The sequence below is a fragment of the Pleuronectes platessa genome, chromosome 13 (assembly GCF_947347685.1).
Source record: "Pleuronectes platessa chromosome 13, fPlePla1.1, whole genome shotgun sequence".
NCBI classification, from domain to species: domain Eukaryota; kingdom Metazoa; phylum Chordata; class Actinopteri; order Pleuronectiformes; family Pleuronectidae; genus Pleuronectes; species Pleuronectes platessa.
Genome location: NC_070638.1, coordinates 14,465,837 through 14,484,296, shown reverse-complemented (window position 1 = coordinate 14,484,296; position 18,460 = coordinate 14,465,837). Strand labels below are relative to the sequence as shown.

The following is an 18,460-nucleotide window of genomic DNA, read 5'->3' as shown; positions in this document are numbered from 1 at the left end:
GCTTAAATGTCATTGTCTCACTGTTTCCTCTTGACATTGTTTGAAATGAGGTTGGGGGGAGGGGGAGCTGTAGACATAATGAATCTTGGGTGATATTGGTGTGTGATGTGGCTGTGGCCTGAAATCTGACCAACAGAAGTTCAAGCAATAAAGTCCCTGATTGTGATTATTGAAATATAAAGCCCAGAAGTGATGTTAAACCATGAGAGAGAGACAGGAAATGCTTTGGCCGACATTGTTTAATACATTTTTCCAGTCTGCTTCCTCTACATCCAGGACATAAAACAAAATGAGCCCTAAAATTGTAAAATAACACTTGATTAAAACACTTGCTGTTAAAACATTTACATTTTGTTAATCTTTGCAGCAGTGGCTGTCACTGACTCGCCACTCAAGTCTTTTACCGACGCGACAACATGCTCCGAGAAGTTTCACACTGATTTTTAAAAAGAACAGATTCCACAAGAATCAAGGCAAGGCTTCCCAAAAGTAGCTTAGCACCAAAATCTAGGCTGGATTTCCTCAGCAGATTAGTCGAGTTTAGTACTTTTAAATACCAAAAGTAGAACATTTATAACTGGGAATTCTTTACCGTTACCCCCTCCTCCACAAATCTTAAAATCGGACATACAACACACGAGAATAGAGCCAGTTTCTATCGCTGCAGCAAAGACCGATTTTAAACCACAGGTGCTTTTGAGAAACCAAGCCTAGAACAGATTGATCCGTCAACATTTATAATGGAGTCGTCTTAACAGTATTGCATTACATCTTCAGGTCACCTGTGATGGTTCATTATCGGTTATATAGGAGACAACACATGCTTTATGATCACTGGAGATGCAGGATGAATACACAGTCGCGCGCACACAGACACACACCGAGGCCTGAAAATCAAATATTTAACCAGTCACATTGGTTCAGTGCTGTTACAATGGCTCTGTTCAGAAAGGAAAAAATAATAGCGCTCACACCTTGTGCTCATCTAAAGGAAAAGAGAATCAGTTTAGGGAAGAAGGAGGTAGCTACAAAAAAAAAAAAAAACTGGACTTTCACCGATACATAAACTCAAACCCTTCAACCACATGTGAAACTCAGTCCAGGCCATCAACACACAGACTGCAGCACAGACTCAGATCCATACGTGTATTTGTGTGTGTGTGACCAATGAGGGGAACACACTAATGAAACCTGCTGTGCTCGTGATTTCTTACAAATAGAGACTGTTCTCTAAAACCTCGAACTTTCCCTAAGCAACACATGTGTATCAGAGGGAAAACGTTGACTCCCTAATGGCCCAGATCTGCCACACAAAAAAGGAACGAAAAGAGAAGTCCAGCGTTTCTCACGTTGATTCTCGGCTCAGCATGAAAAAGTGCTTCTACAAGGGGGATGATTAAGATCACATCTGTACAGAGGATAAAGAAAGGAAAGAGGAATTCTACAAAAATAAGTTTCTACATCAACATTTCAACGGGTTCTCCCTGCCATCCTTACGAGAATTTCTCTTCTGCCAGTTAAAAAGGCGTCCAGTTGGATACGTCTCTTTCAAAGACCCATTTCCTTCCGCAGACAAAAACAAATGTGTAAGCGAACTTTTTACTAAACGCAGTAAAGTCAAGCTGAACCCAGAACTGTCAACAGATGGAGAAAGGTGACAGGAGACAATTCAAAAATGCCAATGTTATTTTAGAGCTTGTACGCAAAAAACACCACATGCACATACACACAGCCGCACGCAGCCCCAAAGCAGGCGACAAACTTCAGAAAAAACCTGCTGTTCAGTGGACGATTAAAACCGTTACTCTCAGATTCAGCTCTGGTTTGATTGTTTCCCCTGGTATTTAATAAAAAGCCAGGTTGATTTCATGTTAGCTAACTGCCCCATTGTATGAGTAGGTCATTAAAACCTTCGGTTTTCTGACCCACTCCAGGATAAACTCAACAGCATCACCTCTCGCTCACCAAGGCATCATGTGCTGTTCCAACAAGTGACCGAAACCCCCGCGAGCCCCTCCCGCTAAAGTCATGACGAGAACAAAACAACAAACTCCTACAATGCAAACCTGAAGAACACCGTTAGAGATGGAAGTGTGCACGGAGTGTGACACAGAGTGTGACACGTGCAGATATTCCTAAATGGCATTGTCTAATAAAAATCAACATCAAAAGTGACTGAGATTAATGAGACAAATTTTCAAAGAACTCAAGTGGATAGTGGTAACTTTTACTGACCGTTACACAGAGACAGAATTGGCTGTTTAAAAACAAGAGCTGTGGAGAAACTGGTTGTTAAAGTTAACGTGACACTGAGGTGCTAAACATCGAAATAAAATGAAAAAAACGTAACATGGAATCAGGAGCTTGACGAAAACCACGCTACTCGACAGCTCAGCTAACTGGTAGCACTCTGGCCGCGGATCCACAAAGCTGACGATTCAGTTTTCGTCGTCTTCGTCGTCGTCCTCGCTGATGAGGTATGGGCGGGCGCCGCTGTGGTGGGGCGGAGGTGAGGGTGGAGGGGAGGTCTTGTTGAAGAAGGGGAGACGGAAAGTGGGAGACGGCGAGCGCTCCTCGCGGGTGGGGCTGCTGTTGGGGCTTTGCCTGGGGCTGATGGCCTGCAGCATGCGGCCTTTTCCTTCCTTCAGCATGTGTTTCTGTGGAGGCGGAGCCATGTAGAGAGAAATAACAATCAGGGAAACGTTAGAAGACGTTGGGTGAGTGGCGGAATAAACCCTGGTTAATCAGGTCACTATAAAGATCAGTTCTACATGGGAATGATTAGTAAAGAGCAGATCAGTCTCAACAAGTAATGCGTCTCCCCCTGGTAAACAAAAGTCCCAGAGGAAACACTGCAATGTGCTTAATATTACAATCTTAACTTCATATAACAATGACGCAAAATGCTACACTCTCCGGCAAATATTCATTCACTTTCTAGCTGAGAGTCAGAGGAGACTGAGACTACATGAAAATACCATATGTCACTGAGCGCTCCCTGGGCAACCAACAGTGGGACTACGGATGTTCTGCCTGTCATTAAATACCATAGAGAAGTGACATCCTCACCAGAGCTCCCTCAGGTCCAAACATCTGCAGGAAGTTGCCGATGAACTCCCTGGATTTCTCCTCCCATTTCTGGATGAGGTCGATGCTCTTCTCCTCCACCTTCTGCACAAACTCCTTGCTCTTCTCCTCCACGTCACGCACCTTCTTCTTCACCTTATCTACGCGCTCCTGCAGGTGGTATTTCTTCTCCTGTCGAGAGTGAGGACAGAAAAGGCCATGAATCACTTCAAACACACATATAAATACACATTGTGCCAACAAAACTCTTTTTGTTGCCCTAACTAAACCAAAGCGGAGCGTGTCCTACGTTGATGAAGCTGACGTTGAGCTCCTTGGCGGTGTAGCCTCTCTGCAGGTTACGTCTCACGTACAGATCGTAGTCACGGACGATGCGTGTGATGATGTCAGAGGTGGAGATGCCCTCTGTCCGCTGGGTCGGAGCAAACATACCTGGGAAACACGGGTCAAAGGTCAGAGTAGACTCCAGATGTCACATATTTACCAGTATAAATCAGAGCTCTATTACTCAAATTTATTTAGTGATGGTGGACTTTTTTTTCCTCCTCCCCATTTGTAAATAGAGGTTCAATGTTTGGGTGGTCAGAAGTGTAATTATTTGAGCATATATTATAAGGATTTGTATCACAATGGAAACTCTTTATTGTATTCGTCATCCCAAAGAAATGTTGAGTCAAGAGAAATCCCTTAAGATGAATATCAGACCTGCATCGCTCTGACTGGAGCCACAGAGGATCTCACAGAGAAAGAATGTGAACAGACAGATAAAGGAGGGACATGTTATCTAGCATCTATTTCCTGGTATCAAATGCAGCTCAGGTCAGTGTCACTGTAGACTAGGAATACTATGTTTAACCAAACTGCTTTTATCCTAAGGGTGTATGAATAGATTTTTTTTTTTTTAAATGAGTTAAATATTCTCTTGTCAAATCTGGGAACTTTTCTAGCAGTTCAGTTGAAAATGTCCATATTTAAATCCAACATGCTATCCAGTCTCAAATGTTCAAGAGTTGTTAAACACTGAACTGGGTTGTGTAATTATTTGTAACCACACAACCTTATGGTTACTATGACACTCACCCGCCTCTTTAATGTGCCTGTACACGTCATCACTGCCCGCTGAGGAGTATGGGATGTCGTCATGGGCCACAAAGTCAATCTGGAGAGGTCAATACAACAGACATCAACACAGTGGATTCTAAAGTAGTTCTTTGAGTACAAACATGTTGTTGCTGGTTTCTCACCTAAAGATTCTCAAAGGTCTGATTATGTATTTAAAATGTTTTAATCCACTCACGCGATGTTTCGTGAGGAATTCTGGCGTCAACGTCCAGGGGGCGTTCCGCACCACTTCGTCCACGTAGCGGCAGTGTCTGATGGCATCGTAGCGCTCATCCTCATTCATCACTGTGAAGCCCTTGTATGTGTGGGTCAGGTCGTCACTGCACACTGTGGACAGTGAGAGATATTTACAGAAGTTAACATTTACCGAACATACACCATGGAACCAAAATAAAAACATCAGAGCATGATCTGGTTCACACAAACCCTCATTGAGTGATGAAAGGAAAGACAACCAATGGACACTGAAAAATACAACTTGATAAAAAGCACTGATCAGATGCATCAAAATGTGAAGTGTGGTGGCCACTCATAAGCTGAAGATGATAAACTTAAGAACATCTAGCAAGTACCACAGTTAACTTTCCTTATCTTGCACATTTCACTCTCAGTATTCTAACTGTGAGCAGATGTCTAAATTCATCAGACCGGTAATGTTAGCTCGATAGTGTTTCAGTGTGTACCGTTTCACACTTGAAAGAGCAACTTCACAGTCGGCTGCTGTGAAATATGGACACACACACACACAGACAGGAGAGTCATAGTTACCTCCCACGATGAGGTGTGTATTTGGGAAGAGGCATTTAGCCTGCATGAGAGCTCTGGCGTGACCCGAGTGGAAAACGTCGAAGATGCCATCTGCATACACCCGCACTGGTCTGTCAGCTGGACGGAGAGAGACAAGACACAAGAGAGACCAACGATTAAAAGTGAAGCCAAGATTGTATGAGTAGGACTGTACTGAAGACTGAAAGGAATCGTTCTTATATTGGTAGAAAAACGAAAGGAGAATGTGTGTAAGAAATACGAGAAATAACGGGAATAAGATAAGTGCATGAGATCGAGCGCCATGAGCTTAAAGGGAGAATCAGACTCACGTGGTGTTCCCCTCTTGGCCGTCTCCATGTTGACCCTCTGATAGGGTTTATCAGCTGGCTCCAGCTCATCTGCGAAAGGTGCAGGGTGCTTCAGTCCCTAAAAGACCCGAACCAACAGAATGAAAGGCTTTGAGTTTTTACTGTGTCACACAGAAATCGTTGCTTTACACTCGACTGACTCCCTCTTTTGAATAACATTATTTCCTGGACAAAACAAGACTGATGTTAATAACTAGCAGGTTGCTGTTACTTTAAAACAGCTGGTGACATTTTATGCAGCTGTGGCTCAGGAGGACCACTAATGAGAAGGTCAGTGGTTCGATCCCCTGCTCCTCCAGTTTGCATTTCAAAGTGTCCAATTTCCAACTGGCGACTGTGCTGACACGGTTAGAACGGGATGTGTGATAGAGAAGCCTGTTAAAAATGCTGTTTGAATGTGTGTGAAGGGTGAAGGAGACCTGTGGTGTCCAGCGTGATATAAATGTAGTCTCTTTACAATTGTATAAGCACATGACATTAACCGAAATGGGAAATATTTAAAAATCCCTATTGCTCAATGTTCTTTGTGTTAAACTTGGGTTTAGGTGTCCTTGCAATCATGTGCAATATGATAGGATATGATACAACATTTTACTTGTAGAAATGGCGATGCATACAAAAGATAAAAAAATAGATTCAGACCTCGAAAGAGAAGGTAAAAAACGTAATATATTAATTATGTATGCTGTAGGACTTACAAAAATGTATATCCTTCTTTTAACATTCACCATAAATCTATGCTTAACTTGTAGGTATGCATCCCCATATTATACGTCTGTTTGGCGCACACACACAAAACCTATGAAAATATGCTGTTTAGGGACAGCTGGCTCACCACAGTGCATCTGGGATATTTCACATGCCTCTCGCCCTCATCTTTGTCCCCATTGGAACTCTCTCTTCTTCTCTTCCTGGTCAGCAGCATCTCACTGGAGCCTTCGGCTTCCATCTGGGTCAAAAGCCAAAGAAAAAACAATAAAATACTGAATATCTCTAATACAACATATATGACCTCTGGATATGACACCTACGATACATTATAACAGTATGCATTACATAGTATACTGTACAGACGGACAGTATATATAGAAAGGTGTGAGGTTATGGGATATGACATATCCTGAGTCAGCATTGAGCCAGTAACATAAAGATAACAGTATGAGCCTCAGCTCAGTAATACAATTTTTATTGAGCAACAATGATACAAAGTGAGAACATAAAATAGATATTTTGCAATGCTCACATTTTTCCAATTTTTTACATTTTACATTAACCCCCCATAAATGAAATATTAAGTGAAGTAAGCTAATACAATCTGTTTCAACTTTAAAAAAAATTGGGGGGTTTATTGGCGGGTGGTAACCAGTGTTAGGTGCATTGCCTCCTACTGTGTTAGAGCATACTCCCTATTCCAATGGTAAATACAATTTCAATGTTTAGTTCTTCCACTTCATGCTTTGAAGTGGGAGATTTTTTTTTGCCATCATCGGTGCCTTCTCTTCATCAGACATTGCTGCAAACTGGCACCCCCAAAATCACTCCCTTATTCCACTTACTTCTTCTTTGTATGGGGCCTACGCAATAATTTAATGGCCTCTCCAAATTCATCCCTACCACTTGGCTCTAACCCCTTAGTTCTGCGCCTGGCTGTTAAGGAGTAAATTAAGGGGTAGACTGATATTCCAGAAAACTTTACTAGCAAACTATTGGAAACTAAACTAAGTTATACAAACTTATTTTATAGTAGCCGGAATCGTTGCAAATGTGAACGTTACCCAACCTTAGTTTCTTGATCTCTAACCCTTGTTAGAAATTGGAAAGCATGGAGTGGAAGAGCTGAGCCTGTAAATACAATTGACCATTGGAATAGGGAGTACGCGCCATTATCTGAAAGAGACAGGATTGGATAAAATAATTGAATATGACCTGGATGGCACTGATTCACACTCCAGCCAGGGGGGACTGGTGATGCACCTTGATGTTGGTTGCCACTTGCTAATAAACTGAACAAAGAAAGAAGACGCTGTAGCCATCAATGATTCATAGCATAAGTGCATTGTAACGTCATTGAGACTACGTTGCATTTAAATAGATTTTGGAACAGGGAGATGGAATAGGCGCTCGCTCCATCCACTTCACGCATAGACCTGGTAATGCAGTACCTACAGGAACGGTGGGCAGACCAAAGAAGAAGGCAAATTAGATGGCGGTAATGCACATTGGTTTTGGTTGCCGCTCGCAAATAAACCAAGCAAAGAATATGAAGAAGCTGTAGCACTCAAGTATTCATAGCATTAGCGCATTATAACGTCATTGAGTCGCATTTAAATCGATTTTTGGAGGGTCTATACACTGATGTACTGGGCTGATTTGACCACTCTCTGCAGTCGCTTGCGGTCTGTTTGTGTGCTGTTGCCATACCATGCTGTAATGCTGCCTATCAGAATGGACTCAATGGTGCACCAGTATGCAGAGGAGTACTGATGGCAACTTGGGTATCCTGAGCCTCTACAGGAAGTTCAGCCTCTGCTTTGCCTTCCTGATCAGCTGAGTGATGTGGTGGGTCAAGGTGAAGTCCGCACTGATGTGGACACCGAGGAACTTGAAGGTGTCAACGCTTTCCACCTCAGTCTCACCAATGTGTTATAGTGTGTGTTGACTCCTCCCTTTCCTCAGGTCAGTTATCACCTCCTTTGTTTTGCTGAAATTGAGCGACAGGTTATTGTCTTGACACCACAGCACCAGGTCTTCAACTTCCCTGCGATAGGCTGATTAATTGTTGTAACTGATGAGACCCAGGACTGTTGTGTCATCACAAAATATCAGGATTGTGGTGTCTTGATGTGAGGCTGCACGGTTGTGTGTGTAGAGTGTCTATAAGTATGGGACTGAGTACACATCCTTGAGGAGTGCCAGTTGTCATGAATAATATTCCGGAAGTGATGTTGCTATCCTGACAGATTGTGGTCGACAGGAAGTCTGAGATCCAGTTGCAGAGTTGTGGGCTCAGTCCTAGGCTGAACACTTTCTTTGTTAGTTTGGCAGGGATGACTGTGTTGAATGCTGAGCTGTAGTCCATGAAAAGCATTCTGATGTAGGTGTCCTGGATCTGTTGGACCGGTATGCCATCTGCAGGAGGTCCAGTGTGGAGGGAATGGTGGATTTGCTGTGACCCAGTATGACCTGCTTGAAGCACTTTATAATAATGGGTGTAAGTGGAAGTGCAACTGGTCTGTAATCAATCATTCAAGCAGGTTACTGCCCATGGCCTTGTGGTCGTTGATTTTCCTCAGGGTTCTGCATATGTCCGCTGCTGACACAGTGAGCAGTGGGTTGTGTGTTCCATAATCTAAGGACTTCTGTGGCTGATGGGCTTGTTCGAAGCGAGCGTAGAATGTGTTCAGCTCATCCAGTAAGGAGGTGTTATAGTTTGTTATTCCTGAGTTGGTGCCACCATGGTCTGTGATGGGGTTCAGGCTCTGTCACATCTGCCTGGCATCAGCTGCAGAGTAGAAACCTTCCAGCTTTTGTCGGTACAGTCTTTTGGCCTGATGATGCTCCTCCGGAGTCTGTATTTTGCCAGCCTCTATTCCTTTGCATTGCCTGATTTAAAAGCGGTGGAGCGAGCATGCAGCATGGGTCTTACCTGGTTATTTATCCTTGGCTTTTTATTGGATATGGACGGATCTGTACAGTAAGCACCACACGTTCAATGCAGGTACTGCTGTAGTCACAAATGTGGCATACTCTATGTTTGTGTCTGAGGCCTCATATGTGGATGCAGCTTTAAAAATGTCCCAATCAGTACTAGCAAACAGTCTTGTAATATGAGCTCAGCATCAGGGGACCATACCTTGATTTTTCTTGTTTAGGTACAGCTTGTTTGAGGCGCTGTCTGTAGGCTGGATACAGGAATAAAGAGATGTGATCTGATAATCCAAAATGGGGTCTGGTTGAGGCTTTGTAAGCATCACGTATATTGCTATACACTTGATCAAGTGACTTTTTTCCCCCTTGTCGGTATCTTGACATGCTGGTAGTATTTAGGCAGAACAGTAGGTTACAGTGGTCAAAATCTCCCACGATTCTGAATGCTGCATCAAGGTGTGCAGTTTCCTGCATGCTGATGGCGTCGTGGAGCAGTGTGAGAGCTGCTGCTGAGTTGGCGTGGTGGGGAATGTAAACACACACCAGGAAATCAGCGCTGAATTCAAGTGGTAAATAGAAGGGCCGGCACTTGAGCATTAACATTTCCACATCTGCTGAGCCTTGGTCTTAGCGGAGTCAGCTGTGCAGCCAACTCTGTAGATGGAGTGGGTCTGCAGCTGTAATGCGGAGTCAGGGCAGTCGGATGACAGCCATGTCTCCTTGAATAGCAAAGCACAGCAATCCATGGTTTCACGATGTGTTAGAAGCCTGGCTCGAACACATCATGATCGAACCAGTTCCTCCATCTTGTTCTCAAGTCAGCGCATGTTAGTGAGCAGCAGGCTGGGCAGTGGTGGTCGGTTAGCCCGGGTTTTTAGACTAGCATGGAGGCCTCCTTGCTTTCCCCGGCGCAGTGGTCACCCCGTCTCCCCTGGCTGCTGCTCCTCTCGGGAGGTGGCGGTGTGCATCTCTGCGGTGCTGTCCATCGTTCCGGTCGGACGATACAATTTTGGATTAAAGCAGGTTCATACTGTTCGAAATGTTACCAGCCAATGTCCAGTAATGTCGGCCAGTCGTAGGTTATCAGTGCGTTAAACTTATTCATGGGCAGTAGTGGCAGAACAATGAAAATAAACAAAAACAGCCTTCAGGAGAGAAACGTCTGCCACGATGGGCACAATCAAGTATTCACTTAAAATTGCTTAAATGATAAATCAATAATCCAAATAGTTGCATATGGATTTTTCCGTCAATTAACTGACTACACAAATCGAAATAAACCAAGAAGTCTAAGTTCAGTGATTAGTGCGAACCTGAAATTGTCCTGTGTATCCTTTCCGAACAGGACTGGAATTTAACACCACATTCCCTAAAGAGAGTTTGAAACACCTTTTAAGATCCTATCTACAATGTCAATGTGACTCCATACATATCTGTCAGATTACAGAGACAATAAAAAGTAGTGCTGAGGTCCCATTACAGAGGGCTTCTGTGTTATGGTTTAAGGCTCTGCCCCATTCCACACATTCCATCAAGCCACCAAATATAAAGCCACAGGTCATTAAAGGGAGGGGTCATTACTTCCTTATTTAAATTGAACATGCATTTAATTCTGAAAAAGGCCAGTCAGGACCACTGCTGCTGTGTCAGTTATGCCTGGGTGACTAAGTATAATGAGTGACTGACGTGGCACTACATGTTGCTGGTGGTGCCAGCTATCTGATCCCACAAATCCAAATGCTTGCACAAGCACCTGGCCGCTTCCTTCTCTCTGCAGCAGCTGAGTGAGAAGCCGTGCAGGGCTCCCACTAAACACTGACAGAAGAGATTATATGAGGATTACATGTCATCACACTTGAATTTGTTGCTATAATAAGAAAACAACAAAAGGACAGTGCCAGGTCCTGTTTAACCAGAAGTTTTGCAACAGAGATTCATGACAGAACATGTGAACCCATTTAATGAGACAATTACCAGTTTGGCTTGGTGGTGCTGGGGCCGGGCTGTGTGCACTCTGGCTGGGCCAGCACAGCTTTGCATTACTTCCTGGGTTAACTTTACTGTGGTGTGTGTGAGTAGGTGGATGAGAGTGATTGAGAAGCCTCGGAGACACTGCTCATGAGAAGGCAGGCAGTTCTAGAAATATTCAAAAACATTTATTAATGATGAAGATTAGAGCAATATGCAATAATTTTGAGTGTTGATTGGATGTTGCTTAGCAACTGTTAGGTGGAGCATTCTGGAGAAGTCTGAACAAGAAGATGAAGATGAAGACAATAGATGGCTGTATTGCACCTTGATGTTAGTGCCACCTGCCAATAAACCGAACATAGAAGAAGAAGCTTGTGGCTCCGTGCTCTCTTGCTCGGTTCTGCCCGGGCTGTTTGCTCTGTGGCTGGGCCAGTGGAGCAGTCCAGGGTCCCCAGGTGTCTGCCCTAGCTCCATGCTGTGCCTGGTTCTTAGCAAATTCCCAGCCTGACTTATTGTCCCTGTCCACCCCTAGACAGACCAGAACTACCATCAGGCTACCGGGATATGTTCCAGTGCTCCCTATGTGCAGTCCACCACTGTCTACAGTATTTGTTTGCTTGATGTAAATAGCAGAATGCTAACATACTTTTATTCACCATACCTAGTATTAGTGTTGCATACTGTGGTTTGGGATATAACTATGGAGGTCTCTCCATAAGTCAGTGTGGTCTCCTGTAATTGATCTTACAGAAATGTTCAGTTAAAGAAATCATTAGGTACGTTTAATTTACAGGAATCCTCTCCCGGCCTCCTATTGGTTCCTGAACCCAACTTTTAGCACAGGCTTCATCTGCATGTCACACAATGTTCCCTACATCGGTTTTATCGCCTATTTTTACATATGGCGTCACAAACAGACAGAAATACGCCACAGGTTAGCTTGAGTCCGCACAGTGCCCCTCCAGCTGGACTCATGACAGTGAAGTTAACCCAGAGAGTGAAGCAGATAACAGAGGAGTTGAACTGGTGACACGGCAGCTCCACTGTCAAACCCCTGAGTAACTGCACACTGAACCCCCAGGAACCATGATGTGAACTATCCCGTAAAGTAAAGCGATGTAACGTTAGCTCGTTGCTTTCGGCTTGTATTCACTTACCGTTCACTCTTTTGTCCGGAATGGCTGTTTAGTTTAGCAGGAGTGGGCGGGTTCCTCCCCTCCTACGAGCAGCAGCCTGGATAGCTTACGCAGCTAGCTACCGTCGAGCGCTAGCTAGCCAGCGAGCTAGCTGTCAAGTTGTTGGGCTCGTTAGCTAACTTTAGGTGTTAGCTCGCCGATTAGCTGACAGCAGCAGCGACAGTGAGAACAAACAGCCCTGAGCGTGAGAAGCCCTGGTGTCGCAGCCGCTGGGAGACTGTAACCTCCAGAAGGACAAATAAATTAGCGGCAGTGACAGCTTGTACTACAACGCTGACAGGTCAACTGCACAGGAACTACAAAACTTCGACATCCTTAAGGGAAATGACGACACGATAGCCACAACAGCACTTCCGCTGTTTTATTGTGCTGCCACCTAGTGGAGGTCCTGCACGCGGCAGCAGGGAAGCCTCCTCAAGATATGGCCTGTGTTTTATGACATAATTCTTACTGAGGTGTTTATTTTGAATTTAGTACATTTAGCTACTTTGTGCGTCCATTCATTCCTCACATATCCAATACTATGCATCATTATTTTTAAATCATAGTTATTTCCTCTGCTGTCAGACAATACATGAATCTAAAATTAAAAATAAAATACTTTACTGTTTTTTTCTCATTTCACCTCTACTCATACTATATTACTCTACTTGCACTATTTCCAACAATAAGTAACTCTTTCCACTTTGGATAATCTGCACATCACAATTTATGTACAAACTGGTTTTCTACTTGCTTGTGCAATAATCCTCTGCCCCATCACTTTACTTTATAACATTTCTATACAAAATAAATTTAATTTTTTTATTCTATGGCTATATTCTTTTTTTACATTCTGACCTGCCTTCTGCTGTAACAACTGTATTTCCCCGGTGTGTAGATCAATAAAGTTGTTGCCTCATCTTATTGTATCTTATCAAATCTTTTCTTGATCTCACAAATTCCACAAATCTATTTGTGTCATTCACTGCATGGACATTTCCCAGAGGTGGGAGAAGTAAAAATGTAGCAAATCATCATTTTAAATACAAAAACTATTATATTACAAACAGTGTTCTTGTTGTGAGTCAAAATCTTAATTTAGTAAACTACACAGGCATCATTAGCAAATCATTTGGAGTAGATGTATGAAATGGAAATATGCATACGATATTTCTTACATCTAGTTCTTGAGTAAATGTCAACCATTAGTTTTTATTTCTTTACATTTTACCAATCCCTTTTCTCACCCCGGACTTCTTGACTTGTCAGAAACCTACTTGCTTTGGAATGACCTGAAGACATTTCCCTGGAGCTGATCCTCTTGTTTCCTGCAGAGAGCTCCCTGAAAAGGTGTAATTTGACTTGAAGATCAGAGGGGCACACGTTATGATAATTGATACCCTGAAGGTGACGTGTTTAAGTTGTGCAACGAAAGCCGTACACCACAGTAATGCAACCACGACATGGTCTCCAACATACATACATAAGAAGAGCATTAAAATAATTACGAGGTGTGTAATTTCGCCCTGGAGAGATTTCACACCACAGGTAAGCATTTAAGCTACTTAAAAAGTGTTGTCACATGGTTTGATCCAATAGCTGGGCACAAGAGGACTTATTTAACTTTTTCCATCACAAAACAATAGAGATATAACTTACAATCTCGTTTAACACGATTAACTCTTTTTAATGTGTGTTTTTTTTTTTTTTTTCTAAACATATAGTAGCATGGTCTTTCATCCATTCAGAAAGTTTATCTGCTGCGTGGCAAAAATGGAACATAAAGTTTTTTTTCTCCCTTTTACACTCACTGAAAATAGTTGAGTTTGTACTGCAGCTGTTTGTCCCAGTATACAGGTGAAATAAATGTATATCATTTAAGAGTAATAGGTGCCCGTACCCTTCCATTTTTGTCATGTGCACAGAGCAATTACAGTACGATGTTCACCATTAGCCACCTGGCAGGTCTCCTTCAGACTCCCTGTCTCCTTCTTGTGCTCTTTGATCGCAGCCTCACCTGCTGGTTTGAAGGATAGAATTTGCTTCCCTGTTGAAATGTCAAACAGCGGATGGGTGGACAGTCACTGAGCAAGATGGAAAGCGAGAAAGTCCAAATGGGTCAAAATAAGACCGGAGAATGCAATGAAGTACGTACAAATCAGATAAATAACTGATATATTACCTGACTGAGCCATGGTTGACATTTGTCCAAAGCTTAGCCAGAGCATATTAATTGCTTGTTCTTACTTCATATTTCTTTTTTAGATCTCAGATCTTTCGAAGACATGCAGCAAAGGGCTGGATCAAATCTGAACCTGCAGCCGCTGCAGAGGACTCAAACCTCTGCACATGGGGCGACTGCTGATAATGAAATATGTGTTAGTGAGTTGGGGCAACCAACACTCCAACACATGCACATCCCCCTTTAGAATCGTATGGGTTACACTGCTATTTCACAGATAACTGAAGGATCCTAGTTATACAGTACAGACAAAGACAAATAGCTTTTTATCACTAATACATATTGCAGCATGTCCATATCATGTATTGGTTCATTTTAAACAACTGCATTTTTCTGAATAACTCAATAGTTTGTCACTCGAAACTTTTAAAATTTAAAAAAAATCCCCCAATATTTTGGGGGATTTTTTAAATTTTTACTTGAACTTTTAACCAGATTTTAATTTAAAACGAACATATGTATCTACTTGTGGTATCCAAAGATTGAGAAATATGTCTTGAAGTGTCTGAACAACAATTCCCTGGTCTGTGTTACAGATTCTTGATGTTGAGACAAGCAGGCCCATAACTCCTGCATATTTCCTGGGGACAGAAACAGCAGTTGACTCAACTCCCCCTCTATTTCTTGGCTGGCCAGGACCAAAGTTAATAGGACACATCCAGCTGTTTTGGGCACGTAGGGTTAATTTTTACCTGCCAGGCATATTTTGTCTATTTTGTTACGCTACAGTTACATGGTGCATTTCACCATATTTTGCAAATGTGGAGCATAAAACAGATTGAGGAATCAGTGTTTTGCAGATATAGATTTTGGAAAAAAGCATGCATGAATTCTGCCTTTACTCATGGCTTCACCCAGGATTATAATCCCTATGGTACATGTAAGTAACTGGACTGTCTGTCTGACCCTGGGGGGGGGGGGGGGGGGGGGGGTCCTGCTGTAACTGGGTTGTTTCCTGTGACTTTACAAGGTTTCACATTTTGTTTGAAGTTCACCTTTTTACTGCTGGTCCATGCTCAACCTGCTAATGAGCTCTTCCACGTCTATACAGAAAATGCACGAGAGGGGGAGTCAGGCCTGCCAGCAGGTCAGTGGCCAATGGAAACACCTCAGGGTTATCAGCAGTATTTATGAACACATATGTTGTGCAGCACATTAGTCCAGGATGGGGGAGATGCAACACCAGGTAAGCACGCTCAGTTAAACCAGGTTTCTCTTTTCTGCGGTAACCGTGTCAGGTTTAAAGCAGAGCCTTTCAAATATTAACATTTCATATTTGCACTTGTTTGGACAATTCTCTGCATTCTCATGATTCTCTGCCTTTGTGCAAATAAATATCAGAGAGTTCTGTAACTGATCAAATTACAAAGAGCAGTAGTAACTTCACAGGGAAATACATCACTATGATGTAACACACATACACTTTAAGTACCTACTGGGATTTTACAGGATTTTTACAGTTGGGTAATTTTAATTTTATCCTGGTTTCTTTTTCTTGAAGGCAGCTGAACTACATCTGGTTGTAACTATCATGTTATGTGGCACGTTTGAGTGTCCCTGCATATTTGTGTACCCTTTTGTTATGTGTTGTGTCATTTGTGCTTTAATCTCATGTTCTTTTGTGAATAACAGTGGCCATATAAGGCAAATTGCAATAATTGGGGCTTTGCTTAATATTGTTATTTCAGACATCAAGGATGATGTTTGACGAGTTCCTGTTGAGGGCGATATGCTGTCTGCTGTTTATGTCAGGTCTGTAAAATGCATTAACTTTCTTTTTCATTTAAGTTGAATTTAAGAGTTACAGCTCTGGGACCATAACTTGGATTGAGGTCTTGAGTGGAAAGTCTTTACAATATTAGCCATATACTTTCATGCTTTATATGTAATGTAAAGTATTCAAGTATATTTTCTGTATGTGTGTCTAAGATTTTCTCTGCTTCTCTCCAGGTTTGCTAGAAGCAACCTCTCTTATGAAAGTAAAGAATCCTGGAGGTATTTGATCTTTCATGTGATGCAGATTGTAATCAGGCTAGATTCAAAGTATAAACAGAAATAAATAAACGGTACAATTTTTTTTGCTACTTATTAAAATCTATATCTAAATTATCGTTTAAAGGCTGAGATTTCTCGTGAAATATCACAGTAAATCTGAGTGCAGCCATTTTTAGACATTCTGGTTTTAAGGTACATTTACCATCTAACTATTTCAAAGTTACATGCCATGAGCATAGTTCATATGTTACTTTACAACTTCCGTATATCATTATATTTAATAAAATATATATTATACCTACTAATTCTCAGTAAATTAAAACAGAATGCTTCTCAACTTGTATATCAAGTGATATTGGCATATGTATCTTTATAATTCCTGTTTCCATGTTCTTCCACATTGAACCCAGTGAACATTGACTCAGCTCAGGCTCATGATTTCTTGACTAATTCTCGACCAAAGAGGAATGTCGACCCAAAGTGGCACCGAGGGACTCCTGACTTTCAGTCCTACTACCGCTTCTACAACAGCATTGGACACATCGAGGGCGTAAGAGGAGAATGAGTTGAAATATTTACGTGAACAAATGTGGATCTATCCAGCTCAAAATGTTCTGTGTACTCTCTGAGCACATTCTTTTTCTCTCTCAGATCTATGAGATCGACAGGATTAGGTTACTGTACCAGCAGATGCGTCACTTGGAGTTGACCTACGGCCCAGACGCCTCCAGTTACCAAAACATGTTAGGTGTTCAGACGACTACCGCTGCACCAACTACAACTACCCTGCCTCCTCCTCCTCCACCTCCCACCACCCCTGCTCCAACACCAGACCCCCTGGAGAACGCTGAGAGGATCTACCTGTGCAACCCCAGAGACCCGCTGTGCAAACCTGCGATCGTCTACCTGCCTACGGGGGCTGTTCCGGTGCTGTGTGACCCACGACGCAACCCCGCCTGCAGGCCCAAAACAGAGGAGGAGATTAAGGCTACAGCTCCTCCCCCACCTCCCCCTGCTCCCAAAAAGCCTGCCCCACCTCCCCCTGCTCCCCAAAAGTCTGCCCCACCTCCCTCTCTTCCTCCACCTCCTGTTATCGCTGCCAAAGGTATGGAGTATGACTGCGACCCTTACTGGGATCCTGACTGCCTCATTGACCACCCTCCCCGCCCTATCCAGGAAACATCTGCACCAGAGGCACCAGCTGAGGAGAAAGTGGTGATAGAGGAAGAAGCAAAAGCTGAGGAGAGTGCCCCTGCAGAGCCAAACATAGAGGAAAACCCTGAACCTCACTTTGACCCTTATGATTTCAAACGTGACCTTTATGACCCCTTTAAATATGCCAATCCAGCTCCAGAAGAGTAAAAAAACACAGTGCTTGAGAAATCATACATAAATAAATAATGACAGGACTGCGAGCAAATCCACAAACTAAAAGTAAAACTCATGCAGGTCATCATGTCTAACAAGGCAGACATGAAAACACAAGCTTTATCCTCATGGTTTTCCACACTACACCTGTACAGTATGTGTGAATGAGTGCTCATATTGTGATACACAATAGAATGTTGTGTGGGATAAAAACAAATAAACAATAAAAAAATGTATCGACAAAAAACAAGTGTGATTATATTTTTAATTTGTCATTGCAGGGTTTTGAAATAAGAAATGTATATCTTTACCTCCTACCATTTTTTTTTATTTGACAGCTCAGATAGTTATGACTTAACTATGGGCCAATATGCTACGCACTCCTACTCCTACTACTAATAATAAGATAATAATAATAATAATAATAATAATAATGAAAGCGCATACAATACTAAATAGGATGCATTGTTATAAAGTCAGTAAAATCAGTAGTATATGATTACAACATTAAATAAAAGCTCATTTCCCCTGCTACTTAGTCTATAGGGTTTTTATATTGTGTTTTATTTACATTGTATATATTGATTTATTTTTGTCACGCACTGATTGTTGGTTCTACATCAAATTGCCGTTGAAGGATCATAACGATTTTCTTTTATGGACAACTTTAGTTAATCACAAGCTGCACAAACCAGGCAAGAGCAGCAGAGGAA

The 18,460-nt window shown here is 42.4% G+C and overlaps 2 protein-coding genes across 3 annotated transcripts; one reads left to right on the top strand and one right to left on the bottom strand.

Moving 5' to 3' along the window:
* Positions 1-221: 221 nt before the first annotated feature.
* Positions 222-12,478, bottom strand: pcyt1aa (phosphate cytidylyltransferase 1A, choline a). Of its 2 annotated transcripts, none has more exons than XM_053438351.1 (9): positions 12,122-12,478; positions 6,181-6,294; positions 5,307-5,403; positions 4,978-5,094; positions 4,385-4,536; positions 4,168-4,246; positions 3,377-3,519; positions 3,070-3,258; positions 222-2,657 (listed from the first exon to the last, which is right to left on the bottom strand). In XM_053438351.1, the coding sequence occupies exons 2-9, from the start codon at positions 6,292-6,294 to the stop codon at positions 2,439-2,441; spliced, it is 1,110 nt and encodes a 369-aa protein (XP_053294326.1). In that variant the 5' UTR covers positions 12,122-12,478; the 3' UTR covers positions 222-2,438. The 2 variants fall into 2 exon arrangements, with proteins under 2 accessions (XP_053294326.1, XP_053294327.1); XM_053438352.1 differs by lacking the exon at positions 12,122-12,478 and adding an exon at positions 7,272-8,545.
* A 3,603-nt stretch (positions 12,479-16,081) lies between these two features.
* and3 (actinodin3) lies at positions 16,082-17,741 on the top strand. Its single transcript, XM_053437996.1, has 4 exons — positions 16,082-16,136; positions 16,335-16,381; positions 16,786-16,929; positions 17,031-17,741. Exons 1-4 carry the CDS (start codon positions 16,082-16,084, stop codon positions 17,739-17,741), a joined length of 957 nt encoding a protein of 318 aa, XP_053293971.1.
* Positions 17,742-18,460: the final 719 nt, after the last annotated feature.

Coding starts and splice junctions, on each gene's coding strand:
- and3 (XM_053437996.1), top strand. CDS start 16,082: ATGATGTTTGACGAGTTCCTGTTGAGGGCGATATGCTGTCTGCTGTTT. Junction 16,137..16,334: donor CTGTCTGCTGTTTATGTCAG/GTCTGTAAAATG, acceptor GCTTCTCTCCAG/GTTTGCTAGAAGCAACCTCT. Junction 16,382..16,785: donor AAGTAAAGAATCCTGGAGGT/ATTTGATCTTTC, acceptor TCCACATTGAAC/CCAGTGAACATTGACTCAGC.
- pcyt1aa (XM_053438351.1), bottom strand. CDS start 6,294: ATGGAAGCCGAAGGCTCCAGTGAGATGCTGCTGACCAGGAAGAGAAGA. Junction 3,520..4,167: donor CAGGCACATTAAAGAGGCGG/GTGAGTGTCATA, acceptor CGTGTTTCCCAG/GTATGTTTGCTCCGACCCAG. Junction 2,658..3,069: donor TTGGACCTGAGGGAGCTCTG/GTGAGGATGTCA, acceptor CCGCCTCCACAG/AAACACATGCTGAAGGAAGG.